This window comes from Lycium barbarum, chromosome 2, assembly GCF_019175385.1.
Source record: "Lycium barbarum isolate Lr01 chromosome 2, ASM1917538v2, whole genome shotgun sequence".
Classification (NCBI taxonomy): Eukaryota; Viridiplantae; Streptophyta; class Magnoliopsida; order Solanales; family Solanaceae; genus Lycium; species Lycium barbarum.
The window spans coordinates 10,156,699-10,172,106 of record NC_083338.1 but is presented as its reverse complement, the minus strand read 5'-3'; the positions used below and the strand labels follow the sequence as shown (position 1 = coordinate 10,172,106).

The 15,408-nt window shown below is 35.4% G+C and overlaps 2 protein-coding genes and 1 non-coding gene across 6 annotated transcripts; 2 read left to right on the top strand and 1 right to left on the bottom strand.

Moving 5' to 3' along the window:
- Positions 1–1,189: 1,189 nt before the first annotated feature.
- Positions 1,190–7,224, top strand: LOC132626129 (protein PTST homolog 2, chloroplastic-like). 3 transcript variants are annotated; one of them, XM_060340879.1, is made up of 8 exons: positions 1,201–2,085; positions 3,027–3,190; positions 3,444–3,596; positions 3,664–3,881; positions 4,736–4,881; positions 4,969–5,116; positions 6,342–6,410; positions 6,495–7,224. In XM_060340879.1, exons 1-8 carry the CDS (start codon positions 1,562–1,564, stop codon positions 6,588–6,590), a joined length of 1,518 nt encoding a protein of 505 aa, XP_060196862.1. In that variant the 5' UTR covers positions 1,201–1,561; the 3' UTR covers positions 6,591–7,224. The 3 variants fall into 3 exon arrangements, with proteins under 3 accessions (XP_060196863.1, XP_060196865.1, XP_060196862.1); XM_060340880.1 differs by lacking the exon at positions 6,495–7,224 and having other exon boundaries at positions 1,190–2,085; positions 5,911–6,410; XM_060340882.1 differs by lacking the exon at positions 6,495–7,224 and having other exon boundaries at positions 1,194–2,085; positions 5,920–6,410.
- Positions 7,225–9,401: 2,177 nt separating this feature from the next.
- TRNAA-AGC (transfer RNA alanine (anticodon AGC)) lies at positions 9,402–9,474 on the top strand. The gene has a single exon. It is a non-coding gene; the product is annotated as a tRNA-Ala (tRNA).
- Positions 9,475–9,973: 499 nt separating this feature from the next.
- LOC132626128 (protein TWIN LOV 1-like) lies at positions 9,974–14,913 on the bottom strand. Of its 2 annotated transcripts, none has more exons than XM_060340878.1 (8): positions 14,726–14,913; positions 13,021–13,747; positions 11,944–12,151; positions 11,784–11,848; positions 11,429–11,508; positions 11,289–11,344; positions 11,143–11,200; positions 9,974–10,405 (listed from the first exon to the last, which is right to left on the bottom strand). In XM_060340878.1, exons 2-8 carry the CDS (start codon positions 13,574–13,576, stop codon positions 10,271–10,273), a joined length of 1,158 nt encoding a protein of 385 aa, XP_060196861.1. In that variant the 5' UTR covers positions 13,577–13,747; positions 14,726–14,913; the 3' UTR covers positions 9,974–10,270. The 2 variants fall into 2 exon arrangements, with proteins under 2 accessions (XP_060196861.1, XP_060196860.1); XM_060340877.1 differs by lacking the exon at positions 14,726–14,913 and adding an exon at positions 13,865–13,956.
- Between the last annotated feature and the right edge of the window lie 495 nt (positions 14,914–15,408).

Here is a 15,408-nt window from a genome sequence, read left to right as displayed (position 1 = left end):
ACCACAAAGACATATAGTGGTGAATGAAGTGTCTCTTTGTCATTCTACGGTAACTCTCCATTATTCAACCGAATTTTTTTTCCCTTTTGCCTTTTTATATGGAACATTGACACAATACAATTCAAACCTTTTTTGCCTTTGATTTTACCAATTCACGGAGAAATTCTCCAATATCTATATAAAGATGATCATATATCATAAAAAGGTAATATGACTCTCTCTATTTTTCTCCATTTACTTGCTTTCTTGAATTCTTTTTGAATCTCATTCTTTTGCTTGTGTATTCCTTTATTTAGATGAAGTGTTTGTTTCATTTTTCTTAATTATCAAGGTATAGAAAAAGAATCGGTCACTTTTGAACTTTGAAAGAGGCGATGTGGTACCTCTCTCAGATTAGGACACACATTTACCTTTTTTCTCAAATTATAAATTCCCCACACCACACCCCCTCCCCCCGCCCCCCAACCACACTTCCCGACCCTATTTTTTCTATTTATATGCTAGGTAAGAAATCCCAAAAGTCACTTCTTAAATATTGTTAATTACACCTCATCCCAAAGGTGAGATAGATACACAGTTGATACCAGATGCATACAAAATTTCCCGTGAGATCGGTTCTGTACAATTTCCTTTTCTTCCTATACTTTTACCTTCCCCTTTAGAATAGACTTTAAAGAACTAGAATTTGTAATTTTTATCAAGGTTTTTATTTAGTTTATGATCAATATTCATTAAAAAAAAAAAAGGGCAGCCCGGTGCACTAAGCTCCCGCTATGCGCGGAGTCCGGGGAACGGCCGGACCACAAGGGTCAATTGTACACAGTCTAACCTTGCATTTCTGCAAGAGGCTGTTTCCACGGCTCGAACCCGTGACCTACTGGTCACATGGGAACAACTTTACCAGTTACGTCAAGGCTCCCCTTCTTGATGAATAGTCATTAGTCTTTAAATAATGGATTGTAAAAGTCTTTTCCAATGTTTAGTGGCGAGGCTATATATTAAATGTTTCAGACAGGTATTAATCTTTAATTAGATCATGACTTCACCAATAGAATTTATATCATTTAGACTACTTATTTGATTTAATTTTTCTTATAAAATCTATTTATAACAATGATTATTTAGTCATATTTTGATTTTTTATATACCGAGCGAAGTGCGGGTAAATTAACTAGTTATATTATAATTTTAGTATAAATTGCTCAAGACCAAACAATTAGGATGGCACCAAAAAATAGTATACAGGATAAGAATCTGAAACAAGAATTTTCAAGTCTTCTTCTCCAAACACTGCCTTATGGACAAAACCAAATCTTGAAAACAGGGAACAAGAGACACAAGGTAACTCACAAAACAAAAGCCTGGAAAAGTGTGGGAATCACTTTATTATATTCATACTCATTCTATTCCTATACAGTTTAATATCATAGAACCTATAAAACTATTCATTAATTAATCCCAGAGAAATCAATTGTCAGAATCTCATTAATTGCATTTCCCACATACCAGTAGAATTATTTCTTCAGGTTGCATTCCAAGTGTTTGAAGAAATGCCTGAACGATGGTTTCACTCATTTTTACACCTACCAATTTCTTGAAACCTCCTGTTTTCAACACCCTTTTGAGTTTTTCACCAAAAAGATTTCATTGCAGAAGAAAAGCTGTGATTTTTAACCTTGTATTGGGAAAAAATATGTGTTCTTTTCGGTTTTTTAATAAGCTTAGAAAGGAAAGAACTGAGGATAGTGTATATTGTTGGTGCAAGAAAGGGGATATGGAGCTGGAAGAGGATATTTTGGCTTTCATGAAGTTATCTGAGAATCCAAATGCTTTTCCAACAAGGAAAGAATTGGAAAAAGCTGGAAGAGTTGATTTGATTGAAGCTATAAAAAAGAGAGGAGGGTGGTTTTCATTCGGTTGGGAAATTGAGGATGATGATAACAATGTGAATGCTAATGAAGTTGAGACTGTGGAAATGGATTTTGACATTGAGGAGTTTCATAGAAGAGTGGAGAGTTGTCAAGACAGTGATTTATTACATGGGAATGAAGCTCATTTGCCTGCCTCGTCGTCTGGTAGATCGATGTGAGGTTCCTTACACCGAAATGTGCTTTCTTTTAGTTATGTTGTTATTGGTTTGATTTTGGTTAGTAAATGCTATATGGACCTTTCTTACGTGAATCTGGATTAGTTGGGCAGTAGACGCTGGATATAGGATGCTTAACTTTTATGTTATGTTTGATCTTGTTGATATGGGATTGTGCTTGTTATGCCATTTTGCAATTTTTACTAAAATGTTATAGGAGAAACAATATTCTTTGCTTGATTCAATTTGTCATTAGGCTCTGGCTTTGGCATCTGCCTTCCACATGTAAACAAAAATAAAAGCTTCCCTTCCGCCCCAAAGGCTTAGTTCAAGTGGCAAAGGTTGGGTGACTCGTAACTTCGGTTACAGGTTCGAGCCCTGAGCCATGCGAATTAAGCCTGTTATTTTTTTTTATTTTTTTTAATTTTTTTTTTGACAATGATAACATAATTAAGCCTGTTATTTAAATGGAGAAGGTTAGAGGGGCGGGCTCATTATCCCAAGTTTGGAATGTTCAGTAGGTCTTAAGGATTGGCCCCGTACGGATTTCTCGGTCATTAAAAAAACATCGTTTGTTTCTTTCTTTCATTATACCACCTAGCTCCAGACCGTTGGTTGTTTAAGCGGGATAACCAGCGAATTAGTAAATGATGTAGCTTATAGTTAAAATTAGCCAACTCAAATACTCAATTGAAGAATGAAGCAGATGGGATTAGAGAGTGAAGTGAAGTCTAACTTGGTAGCTCCGTACTGCTAGTAACAAGAGTGTTATAAGAAAAAACTCAGGATGACCAAAAATGAAATAAGAAACAAGTAACCATATTTCGAAATGATTATATGCACTATGTATCTCCTAGCTGTTTATTGCACATTCTATTGACTTGTGTGAAAAATATTCATTTGGTATCTTCTTTTCTTCTTTCCTCTCCCATCCCAACAGAGAAACTGTAGCAGAGGAAGATAGCGGGATTGAAGGGATATTGAGTCGACTAGAAAAAGAGAGGAACTCATCTCTTGGTATTGATCTGGGAAAACATGGACATATTTCTCATACTTTAAGTAGGGACAACATATATGATAGAAGCTTTGGAACCACTGATGCAGGTAAAAATTTTAATCAGAAAGCAGGATGACATGTTATCAACAAAATGGTTGAAAAATCTATTAGTTACCGCATTGAATTGCTGTTTAATCATTATAGCCTCTATGTTCTTTGTCTTAGATATCTTTAAAATTTCTTTGAATCTGAAACTATTTTCCTAAATTTTTTGAACTAGAAGTATTTATACCTGAGTATTTTGTTTATAAAACAGTTAAACTCTTATCATGAGATGTCATTTCTGTTACATTGTAAAAGACAGGACTGACCTAGGAAAAAATGGTAGCCTCAGTAAAGGTAGGCCCATGAAAGGCATTCAAAGTGATGGGGAGCTTAACCATAGCATTTCACCAGCCATGTGGAGAAAATGGAGCATACAACGCGCAGGCCCTCAGGATATAGATTTTGAAGGTATTCTCTTTCTTGTGTCTAATTATGTGTATAGATTGTAACCTCGCTTCACTACTGCTATGAACAGCTGGTGAGGTTGCCCTGGGTAAAAGTTGGATTGAAGGTACAACCGAAACTTTGGGAGATGATGTAGTTAATATCACAGAGAAGAGAAGCAAAGCTTTACAAAGACTGAAAAATGACAGCCACAATGAGATAAGCACTCGGCTTCAACATTTAGAGCTTGAGCTATCCTTGACACTCCGCTCATTGAAATCCAAGAGCGAGGAGTTAAGTTCAAAGGAGGTAGTTTATTATTGTTTCTCAAAGTTACTAATGACAAGTTCCCTAGCATCATATATTTTTATTCTTCTTATGTAGAATAATTGATTAGCTTGCTGTGTTGCCCTAGGTGATGCAGTTATTCCACCAACTTTATTTTGTTGAATACTTGAATATATGTTCAACAGCGAATGTGTGCAGTTAGTGTTCTGTGTAGATAATATATATTTTTTTAATCATGATTTGGTTGTAAACATGCATAATCTCATGTCACACTGAACTTTTATATCATATTTCCAAACAATTTTTGCTGACATCAACCTACCCAAAAAAAATTCTTTGGAATTTAGACTCAATGGCTAAAATTACTTTCTTTGACTTCACATCCTTTCCCATAGATAAGCTGAAAATGAAACTGTTAAGACATAATTAAATAAAGTTTTCCCTCTCAATATATAGCTTAAGTTTTAGATGTGGGTTTACAATCTTTTAACATGGTATCAGAGCAGGTAGTGGTCCTGGACTCAAGTCTCACCTCCAACAATTCACAAAAAGTATTCAAGAAAAAGAATTAGGTCCAGACGTGAAAATTTGTGTTGAGAAATAAAGTAAATAAATAAAAGTGTCACTCTCTGACAACTTAAGCCTTTAATGTGGTAATAACTAATAACAAAATGCAGAAAAAAAAAGAAAAGAGAAAATAACATGAGCTAAAGGGAATTATTTGCAAAATATTTTCTTCAATGTTTCTATCTAAAAGAGAAAATGCTTCAATTTTTTGTACAGATATCTTCATTGGAAACGAAGTTCTGCTAACAATTTATTGTTTAATGGGATAGTACTAGTACTGTTAAGTAACTTCACGCTGTCTTCCTTAGGTTTTTGGAAGCTCTCCAAGTGATTTGCAAAGGCTTTCTGATGCATGTGAGTTTCAGGAGAATGAAATCATGAGTGCCCAGGAGAGATTGAGGTTGATACGTGCACATCTGGCTGTGCTCGAGGGGAAAATGTTACTTGCAATAATGTCTGGTCATGTCTCATTCATTCTAAGATACATACTTTAGACTATCTATCCTAACCAAAAATGAGTTTTCCTACCATACATTTTCAGTGATGCGCAGAAGATGTTAGACGAGAAGCAGAAGAGGATTGATAGTGCTAGTAAAGCTTTGCAGCTTCTTCGTACTGCTCGGATTGTTTGGACTAACTCCGCCTCAGAGGTTCTTCTGGCGGGTTCATTTGATGGATGGACAACTCAGGTTTTATCTTGCTTCCACATCAATAATAGGGAATAGGAGACAACGCTTTACTGTCAAAACATCAAGCATAATTTCGTCTAATGCGATTGTCCAAATCAACTTAATCTTATTTTTGTTTTAGGATGAAAATGATGCCAATGATTACAGTAAGGACATCATCTTCTGCATGGTTTAGTGTAGAGGTGTCACCTATAGTGTCAGCATCTAGCTTTTCTTGTGGACAATATGAGAGAAGTTCACAACTTAGTCATGTTTGGCTAGAGCAGGAAAGTCAAAGATTCTCTTCTGAGTTTTAGGGGTTAAACCCAATTAAATTATCAGTGCAATATGCTTTGTTGAGTACTCGACTCGAGCAGATTGCATGACTTATTGCCTATTTTCCTTCACAATCTTCTCTTTCCTCTTTTCGTTTGTGTGGTGGGTTCCAGGCAGGGTTTGGAAGAAGAGCTATGGATATAATCACAATAGTATCTGATCATTTATACTCCTGTTATTTGCTTCCTTTTCATTTTTTATTAAGAAACCACACAGTATTTAGAACTTGAATATAATCGTTCATTTTAATTTATGTGTCTTACGTTCCTTTTTAGTCTGTTTCAGATAGAATACCACCTTCTTGTATTTAGTAAGTTTTTATTCCAATATTCCCATTTCATCTTTAATGATATTCCAGGAATGACATAGTATATTTAAGACAACAAGATTTACTGGGTACTTTTGGTATGTCATAGAGACCTTTAGTTTAAGATCACAAGATTCAAAAGTCTTATTTACATTCATAAATTTCGTTCCAGTCAAACCAGGACAAATGAAACGAGGGAGTAGCAAAAATCAGGATTTTTTCAACTTACTAGTCCAAATCAGATACAAAGTATCAGTGAAATGGAGACTTCATAAGCCAAGTCCTTGCTGGGGAACTTTAGAAGATGGCATACAAAGTGTTTTAATCTTGTTTTCCAGAAAGTCGCTTGGCAAGTTAGGAGAGGAACTAGATAATAATATTTTGAATACGAGTTAAAGAGTTCTGTGCGCCGTCAAGTAGATCTTGCGAAGGTTGTTCCTAAAGCATCAAATGTCTTGAAGAATGATGGCGGTGTCTTAATAATGAAAACTATACATCTCTATTTCCCCTTCCCCTAAAAGTCCTTGTACGACCGTTGTGATGTTGATTTCAAGGGGCTTCTTGTCCTGGACTAGCAGCATGATACGATGCATTGAAATGCAGAGAAAGATGGAAAAATTGCACACGGGTGTTTTTGCTGCAAGCCTAAAGTTGTATCCAGGCAGATATGAGGTGGGTTTTATTGATTACAATGAATTTGAGATCATTACTGTGTTATCCTGTCGTATATCGAGCCTCGCATTTCTTTTTGTGCAGATCAAGTTCATTGTTGATGGCATATGGAAGATTGATCCTTTGAGGCCCACTGTTCACAACAACCAGCATGAAAACAATCTTCTCATTATTACATAAGAGCATGTCCCTGATAAGTTACTTCGAAATGTGACAGACCAATTGATCCTATCTTGTTAAAGGACTGATATTATTTCGCTCTTGGAAGTTTTACCAATCAGTGATGGTCATTGCGTCTTGACAATTTCTGCATAGGTTGTATTGGGTTAGGCATGGCCCTCTTCCTCACTGCTTTTGGATTGAAATGTATCATGCCTCAGTCAGTGAAGCAAGCCTGTGAAACACTGAAACCTATCTCCGAGATACGGGTAAGGTCTGCGTACACTTTACCCTCCCCAGATCCCACATTGTGGGATTTCACTGGGTATGTTGTTGTTGTTGGAGAGTTGATAAAATCATCAGAAAAATCTGGAGAATGGTCCCAGCAGTCACCTTTTGGTGTTTATGGACAAAAAGGAACAACAGATGCTTTGATGGCATATCAACTACAATCTCTTCTCTGAAGTCCAAGTGTTCAGTTAATCTGTTTAGCTGGAATTTCCTTACCCCTCTAACCAATGCAGATACTTGTGTGGATTTATAAGCTCCTTATCACTAGCTTAGATTTCTTTTGTAATGGAGCTCAATCCTTATTATGTACTTTTGCATCTTCTTGATGCCTATTAATGAAACTTTCTTACTCCATTAAAAAAAAGGTCATTTATATTTACTGTAAATATTAGTTAAACTCAATTAAAATTGAATTTTGGAACATGGGTGATAGCTGGCGCATGGTAACTTCATTGTTAGGGTTGCCCACATTAAAATTATGACGATTGGCCCTAGCAGGACTTTCCTGATGGAAAATAAGTGAATCAACATTTAGTTTTATGCCTCTGAAAAATTCACATGAAAGAAGATGGTGGTCAAAATCACAGTCATCAAGAGAACAGCTTCATACACAAAAAAAATTGTATGAATATTGTATGAAAGTTGTATACAATATTGTTGTAGTTGTATTAAATTTCCAAAACTTAACATGAACTTTTTACAAATTTTATACAGTTAAATACAAAATTCATACCTTTTCTATACAGTTCTCATACATGAAAAATATGAGAATTCTAAGCCTTGCGCGAGATATACATATTTCATACACAAAAAAATGAGCGAAATTTTTAAGCCTTGAATGAAATATACATATTCATACAGTTTTCGTACACAAAATTATGCGCGAAAATTTTAAGCTTTGAGCGAGATATACACATTTCATACAGTTTTCGTACACAAAATTTTCGTATATGTTTTGTAAGAAATCTATTGATATGTTTTGTAAACTGAAAAATATCGTCATATTTCGTAAATATACTCTATTCTTATGCACATATAGGTTATTCTCCCTTGAAGAAATTGTATGGAGACTTAAGACAGTTTTTTGCGCGGATTGCCCTTCTTTAAGGGTAGTCTTTAAACTTTGCCCCTCTTATTTGTGGTCTTTAAATTTTGCCCCCATATTGCTGGTCTTTAATTTTTGCCCTTCGCGTTGCAATCTTGAGCTTCGCGCATAAATCATGAGGTTCTGGGTTCGAACCCCCGCTCAAACATAAATTAAAAAAAGAAATCGCAAGGCAAGGTTTGAGTCGCATGTATGCCGCACCCGGCATACTCATGCCTTATGGACAGACTTGGCATAAGTACGCCGGGTCCGGCATAACTTTGGTTATTTCTTAACAAGTGTATGCCGGGTCCGCCATACTTATAGGCAGACTTTTAATTAAGCCTTAACTAAAAGTTTTTTCCTATTTATGTCTTATGGGGTAGACTTTTAGTTAAGGCATAACTAAAAGTATGCTCCACAAGATATAATTTTTCCTTAAAGACATAGACTTTGCCTTATAAGTCAAATTTTTAGTTATGCCTTAAGGAAAAGTTCCGCCTTATGGGGCATACTTTTAGTTATGCCTTATGGGGCAGACTTTTAGTTAAGGCATAACTAAAAGTATGCCCCTAAGGCGGAACTTTTCCTTAAGGCATAAACTTTGCCTTATAAGGCGGAACTTATAGTTATACCGGGTCCGCCATAACTTTAGTTATTCCTTAAGGAAAAGTTCCGCCTTATGGGGCATGTTTTTAGTTATGTCTTATGGGGCACACTTTTAGTTAACGCATAACTAAAAGTTTACCTTGAAAAGTAAAAAAATAAATAAAAAATATATGCCTCAAGACAAAGTGTGCCCCCATTGGCAGACTTTTGGTTAAACATAACTAAAATTTTGCCGGTGGGGCCATAGCAAAATTCAAATTCTGCCTTGCGATTTTTTTTAAAAAATTTTGACTGAGTGGAAGTTCGAACCTGAAACCCATGAATTTTATTCCGAAGGGCAAAATTTAAAGATTATAAATATAAAGGGCAAAATTTAAAGACCACCCCAAAAGAAGGGCAATTCTGCGAATTGCCCGACTTAAGATGGTAGTGTGCATCTTAGAAGTGAAACAAATTTAGGTTATGTGTTATATGGGAAATCATATGTCGTATCGTAACCTGTTCAATTTTTTAACAATTTAATGGTCCATCACATTTCATGGAAGGTAACAATACTGGTGAGATGGTGGCCAGAAGTAAAATGTCATTTTCTCTTGGGAGGAAAAAAAAAAAAGTCGACCGTAGCATTTGCAACCATTAACTAGAGAATAAAATTCTCTTTGAGCCGAGGGTCTATTGGAAACAGCTTGTCCACCTCACGAGGTAGGGGTAAGGTCTTCATAACACTCTATTTTTTCTAGATCCCATTTGTGAAATTACACTGGGTATGTTGTTGCAACCGGAGAATAAAAATTCTAATCATTAGTGAATCCAAGACAAATGCCAACAACTCGCTAGTAAAACAAGCGGGGGATGTAGCTCAGATGGTAGAGCGCTCGCTTAGCATGCGAGAGGTACGGGGATCGATACCCCGCATCTCCACTTATTTTTAGTTAAAGTTCTTATATTGAACTCGTTTCAAACCTTCATAGTCCCACGTTGAATTTGCATTTATTGTGACTATGTAATGTAATCCTTTATATTTTAGTTAAAGGTTTTATATTGAACTTGTTTCAAAGCTTCATAGTCCCACGTTGAATTTGCAATTATTGTGACTATGTAATGTAATCCTTTATTTTTTATTATGCTGGATTACTATGTTTACATTATTTTCTGTCTGTTTGGTTTGTTGAATTAAAAAATTATGCATTGCATTATCAAGAATAGTACTAATAAGGTGTATAAATATAAGAATAATATTGGTATTGTTAATGTCATTATTTAAAAATAGGAGAGGAAGAAACGATAATGGATGATCACTGGTTAAACTGGGTCATCCACGCCAATAAAATGCAATACAATTTACAGAAGCCTACATGTATTACATCAATTGTAATAACTGATGTCTAAACATTGGAACGAGGATGTATATCGAGTTAAATTAGATGCACAACTGATGGATTCCATTTAGATTGAAGCATCCGAGCATATAAAAACTGTGACATTAACAAAGGACTAACAAATCCGTAACATCTGCTCGACTACTCTCCCACTCACGGGACATATGCTATATGTGTGATGTCGACAACCTGTCTAGACATGCACTACAGACAATCTACCTTATTTATAAATCTTGTATGCATTTCCTCTGGTGCTAACAAGAACTACAAGGTGGTAACTTACGGACAGCTTTCATGGTGACTAATAGCACAGAGGAAATCTGGAATCTGTACAAGAACTAGCATGTTCTCACACCCATTGACAAGCCTCTCACAGCAATTTTTACAGCAGCAACAACACCACGCTGCCTCATTCCCGGTTTCTCCTTAGTCTCGCTATTATCTTCACCCTCAACAGCAACAAAGTATGCAACCTATCGAGCCAAATGAGGACAGAATCAAAAACCGTTATGACAAGATTTAGCAAGTGAGTAGAAAATTTAGCCCAGAGTTCTGCAGTCTAGGCTGCGTTCGTCTAACCATATATGCAGCAAATGACTTAGTTTTTTTGGTGACAGGTTACTCTTCCAGTAAATCGCCAATATACTCTTAGTGTCGACACTATTAATAGTTCTGTCTAGCAAAACAATCCAGCAGAAAATAACAAACTAAATAAAAATACATTTAAATGTTTGCTGGGAGGTCCATCATTTCAATTTGCTAGATCTACCTACTATCTCCCACCAACGTAGGTACTAGGTAACTCTGCCTGCCAAAGCTAAGGCTTAGGCAAATGGGAAGAAATCACCTAGTGCTTTCGCCTCTGCGGTAACTATTTGAATTTATTGGAACCTTCTTTAGCCAAGAAACTTGTTTATGCTTTGGATAGTATTCTTCTTATTCCCTCCATTCCATTCCATTTTATGCAACAAAAGAACAAAGATTAAGCAGCTAATTATCTGCTCGCACTGGAAATGAGTTTTATAGGACATGTTTAATTACGTAAAGTTCATAACAGGCACCGAAGAATATCACCAGGAATTTGAAGTCTCTGTCTGACAATAGAACTATAGAAATCACATCTCAAGAAAAATCTCCATTCAGATAGGCATATGAAGATTTTGATCATATGACAAGATATGTAGCAAATTGTATTAAGTAATGGTATTACCTTTCCTGAAGCATTCCGGACAGGTGAAATGTAAAGCCAAAATGAGGTTCCGTCTTTTCTGAAAGAAAATATGTAGCCACAAGAGACTGAGTCTAGAGAAGTAAGAACATTATGTATCTAAATAACTTGCAAGGACAGAAACCGACCTGTAATTTAACATACGTAGGGTACATGGTTGTTCATTTTGGATGCTTTCTTTTATCTGCAAAGAGAGACAATTAAATTGGATTGAGATCATGTGGCATCAAAATTGAGCAAATAAGAGTTAATTACAAGAGAAAATTACCCGAAATTGTGAGCTTGAATCTGTGTCCGTCGCGCTTAAAGATCTACAGTTATAGCCCAACACTTCATCTCTGGAAAAGCCTATTAAAGATGGGAACGAAAGAATCATTCCAGTTAGTAACTTTCAGTTAAACAAGGATGAAAATCTCCTGTTTAAACAAACAAAATTTCAATTATAAATTAACTACATCTCTGATACTCCCTCCATCCCAGGTTATGTGACACTTTTTCCTTTTTAGTCGGTCCCAAAAAGAATGACACCTTTCTATATTTAGTACAATTTAACTTTAAAATACCTATTTTACCCTTAATAAGATGATTTATAGCCTTCACATAAATTGGGACGGAGGGAGTACCTGTTAATTTTAGGAAGGTATCACTTGCAAACACAATCGGCATGTCAGGTAAGTTAGCATCGGTTCTGCAAGTTACAAAGAGACAATACCAGAAAGGGTCAAGAACGATCTAGAACCGGATCATATCAACTGTAAAAATGAAAAAGTACAAAAAACTCACAATACAAAGCTTTGTTTGATTCTACCAAGAGACATATTTAAGGATGCTCCGAGCAGACCCGTCCTAGGTGGAGAGCGTCTCTTCCCGTGAACCAGTCTGCCTGTTGATTCACCGTCGTGTACCAGAACAGTCAGTATGTTGTTAACAGAAGCAGTCGCTTTTCTCTTCTCTAGATCACTTGCATCACAAGGCCCCTCGACATCTACTCCTGTGACACACAAGTTTTGTGGAAAACAAATCAACCAATTGCACAGCGAGCAACGAGATTAGGATGAATTGACATAAGGATCTATGAAAAAAGAAACAGAATTCAACAATCTTTGTGCTACTTGCACTCTATGTTGTCGAATATGATAATTTCTAATCTTGTTTAACACTGTATGAATTCACATCCATCATAATATTCACATTTCTCTGAGGCTCATCTTGTGGATACGTTGGCCTTTGAGGCCCAAACATCCACTCCAATACAAAATCCCAAATTTTCACAACCATTTTGTAGATTTTTTTCTTTCAGTCTGTTAGGTATCTTCTTATCTCATAACACTCTTGTGAGACCTCTCCTATTCTAATCCTATGTGTTGCATCTTCATAGATCATGCTATTCTTCTAAAAGATTGAGTTTACATATCTGAATTCCTTACATTTAGGGACCACAATCTCGTTTAATCTCATTTGAAATTCATTCTCCTTGGAAGGCTAAACTTTCCGTGCATATATTATGGTTTCTTTCTTTTGAAAACAAAAGTTAAGCTTCAAAAGAAATGAAGTAAATAAGCCAAGTCCGGATAAGCCTACGTTTTAGTATTCCAATAACTAAGAAAATATCCCAGAGTTATGTGAGCTTATCAAGCCTATTATTATAGAGCGTATAGCAATTCTGCCAGTGCAGTACGAATTGCGTGGTTAGCACAGTATGAGTTGCCTGTATGAAAAGACAAACTTTGTTCTGTATATCTATAGTGGTGAAGGGAGGGAAGCAGAGGAAACTTTACATATATCTATAGGGGCATATGTTCTGTATAGTGTCACAATCATATCTATCACTTATCTAGATATAGTTCAACAAAAATGTACCTGTGAAATCCAAGCCCGAACCCAAAGCAAGAGACAGTGCCCGTTCCACGCTCATGGAGTAAACTTCCCTTCTATAACACCTAAGCACGGACTCTCGACAGCCAGCTCCATCTTGGCATAAATTTAGTCCAACTCTTGATGGCTTTGGCCTCCTCAAGATAGGGACTTGAACTCCCAAAAAATGAATCACCCTCCCGTCCTTCTCGTCAAAAAGCGGACACATATGGAACAACATCCAAAATGGCGTCCCATCTTTCCTATAATTCAACAAACTGATCTGTATATCCCTCTCCTCACGAATCGCCTCGCGAACCTCTAAAACCGATCGTCGATTAGTTTTAGGACCCTGAAATATCCTCCCATTACTCCCAATCACCTCATACTTTGAATATCCAAACATTTCCAAGAACCCGCGCGAAGCATACACAATGGGGTTGCCAGAAATATAAGGATCAGTAATAGTGAAATTATCAGGCAATTCATCAAGTGATTCTTGGAACCCTGCTGAGTAACAATCAAATGATTGTCCAATACTAATACCCCTTTGTGACTCCATACTATTTGCAGACGCGGAGCTAGAGTATTGGTTACGGTTCGACAAAACTCAGTAGCTTTGGCCGGAATTCTGTATGCAGCCGCTTATTCTACTAGTTCTGCCTCAAAAGACTATTATATTTCTCAGTAAAGATTAACCCTTTATCCAATGAGGCACTTTCAGCAATATGTCCTGCAATTGTTTAATCTTCAGTTTCAATCAATTGTAACAAAAAGAAGAAAGAAACATGAAGAACACTTTAAAAGAGAACATGCAACTCAAGAAAGCACACAGATACTTTGATTAGACCTAAAATTGATAAATGACTTATCCTCTGTGTTCCAATTTGAACTCTTTACATGATAGGACATACGCACCTCACTTTAACATAGTGCCAAAATTGTGGTTGAGTCTCACCATAAATATCAAGATATTTTCATGTGCTTATAAACATATTTGATTAAACTTTTAAAACTCGCTTATTTTGAATTTGAGAGTAGCGGTTTGTGTTTAACTAATCAAACTGAAAAATACTTTTGTCAATATTAAAGAAGTAAGTTATGCTCGACCAAGGTTTCAAAAGTGCTTCTAAAGATTAATTATTTTTTCACCTTCCAAAAACAACTTCTATTACTATTCAAAAAACACTTATTTTTTCATGAAAACTTAGTCAAACACCTTTTTAACTCTATAAAAATAAATGCTTTCCAATAAATATTTATAAATATCTAGTTATGAACCCAACTATCATTATAAGTTAATTTGAAATAACTCTAAGAACCATAAACTGATCAGACTCTGCTTATACTATGGTTGTAGAATAAAAGAGACAAATAACGATTTAAATATTTAGGTGAGTCAGTTCGATACTGTACGGCAATTCAAGAAAACAAATACTCTATACGTTTCAATTTATGTGAATTTTTTCGAAATACGAGAATTAAACTTTATAACTTTGATCCTAATTTTAGCATAGATTTTTCCAAGTTTATAAAAACAAAATATATATATTTAGAAGTCATCATAATTTATAATTCAAATAATTTAGAAAAAATATAAGAAAAACTAGATCAAAGAATCACACTTCTCAAATAATAATAGGTTCATGTAAATTGAAACGGAATGAGTAGTATTAAGTGGTGATCATAATTAGACTAATTAGTAGCTTACATTTTTTGTTTGAGAGTGAGCACTTGGGAAACAGAAAATGGAAAATATAAAAATATCTGAAAAGAAGCTATGTTTTGAATGGACAAGAACAGAGATATGCCCATCAGTCGTTTTTTGGCACATGAAACATTATTATGTTAAGAAAAAGATGGATAGGGAAAGGAAGAAAACAATCTTTTCTTGAAAATTGAAACTCACAACGTTGTTTTGATTTTGTAGATGAGTTGCATCAATCATTATTACTATATAGTATTTTTTTTAAGGAATTCAATTTGTGGTTTAAAAAGAAACACGAGGGAGTTCTCTTTAATTATTGAATTTTCTGATATTGTTTTACTTCCGTATAACCAAAATATCCTAGAAGTGTTGGCAAAAAATATCTTCTAAAAGAAAAATGGTTTCTTATTTGTTTCCTTTCTACTTAGCTGCTCGGCAGGGGATATGAATTTTAAGTTTTAGAACAGTGATATTAGGGGTTAGTAATTGGATTCTGAATTTAATTTGTGCAAATTTAAATAATTTTTAAATATGAATATAAAATTTAAACCAAAATTATTGAGTTTCGCTGAACTTGTACGTCGGCTTCTAGCTCCGCCTAGAGGCGAATCTATGATTTCATGAGGATGAGTTCACCTTAGATTTTTTTCTTTTTTTTAAAAAAAAAAAGATGCAAAAGTGTATTT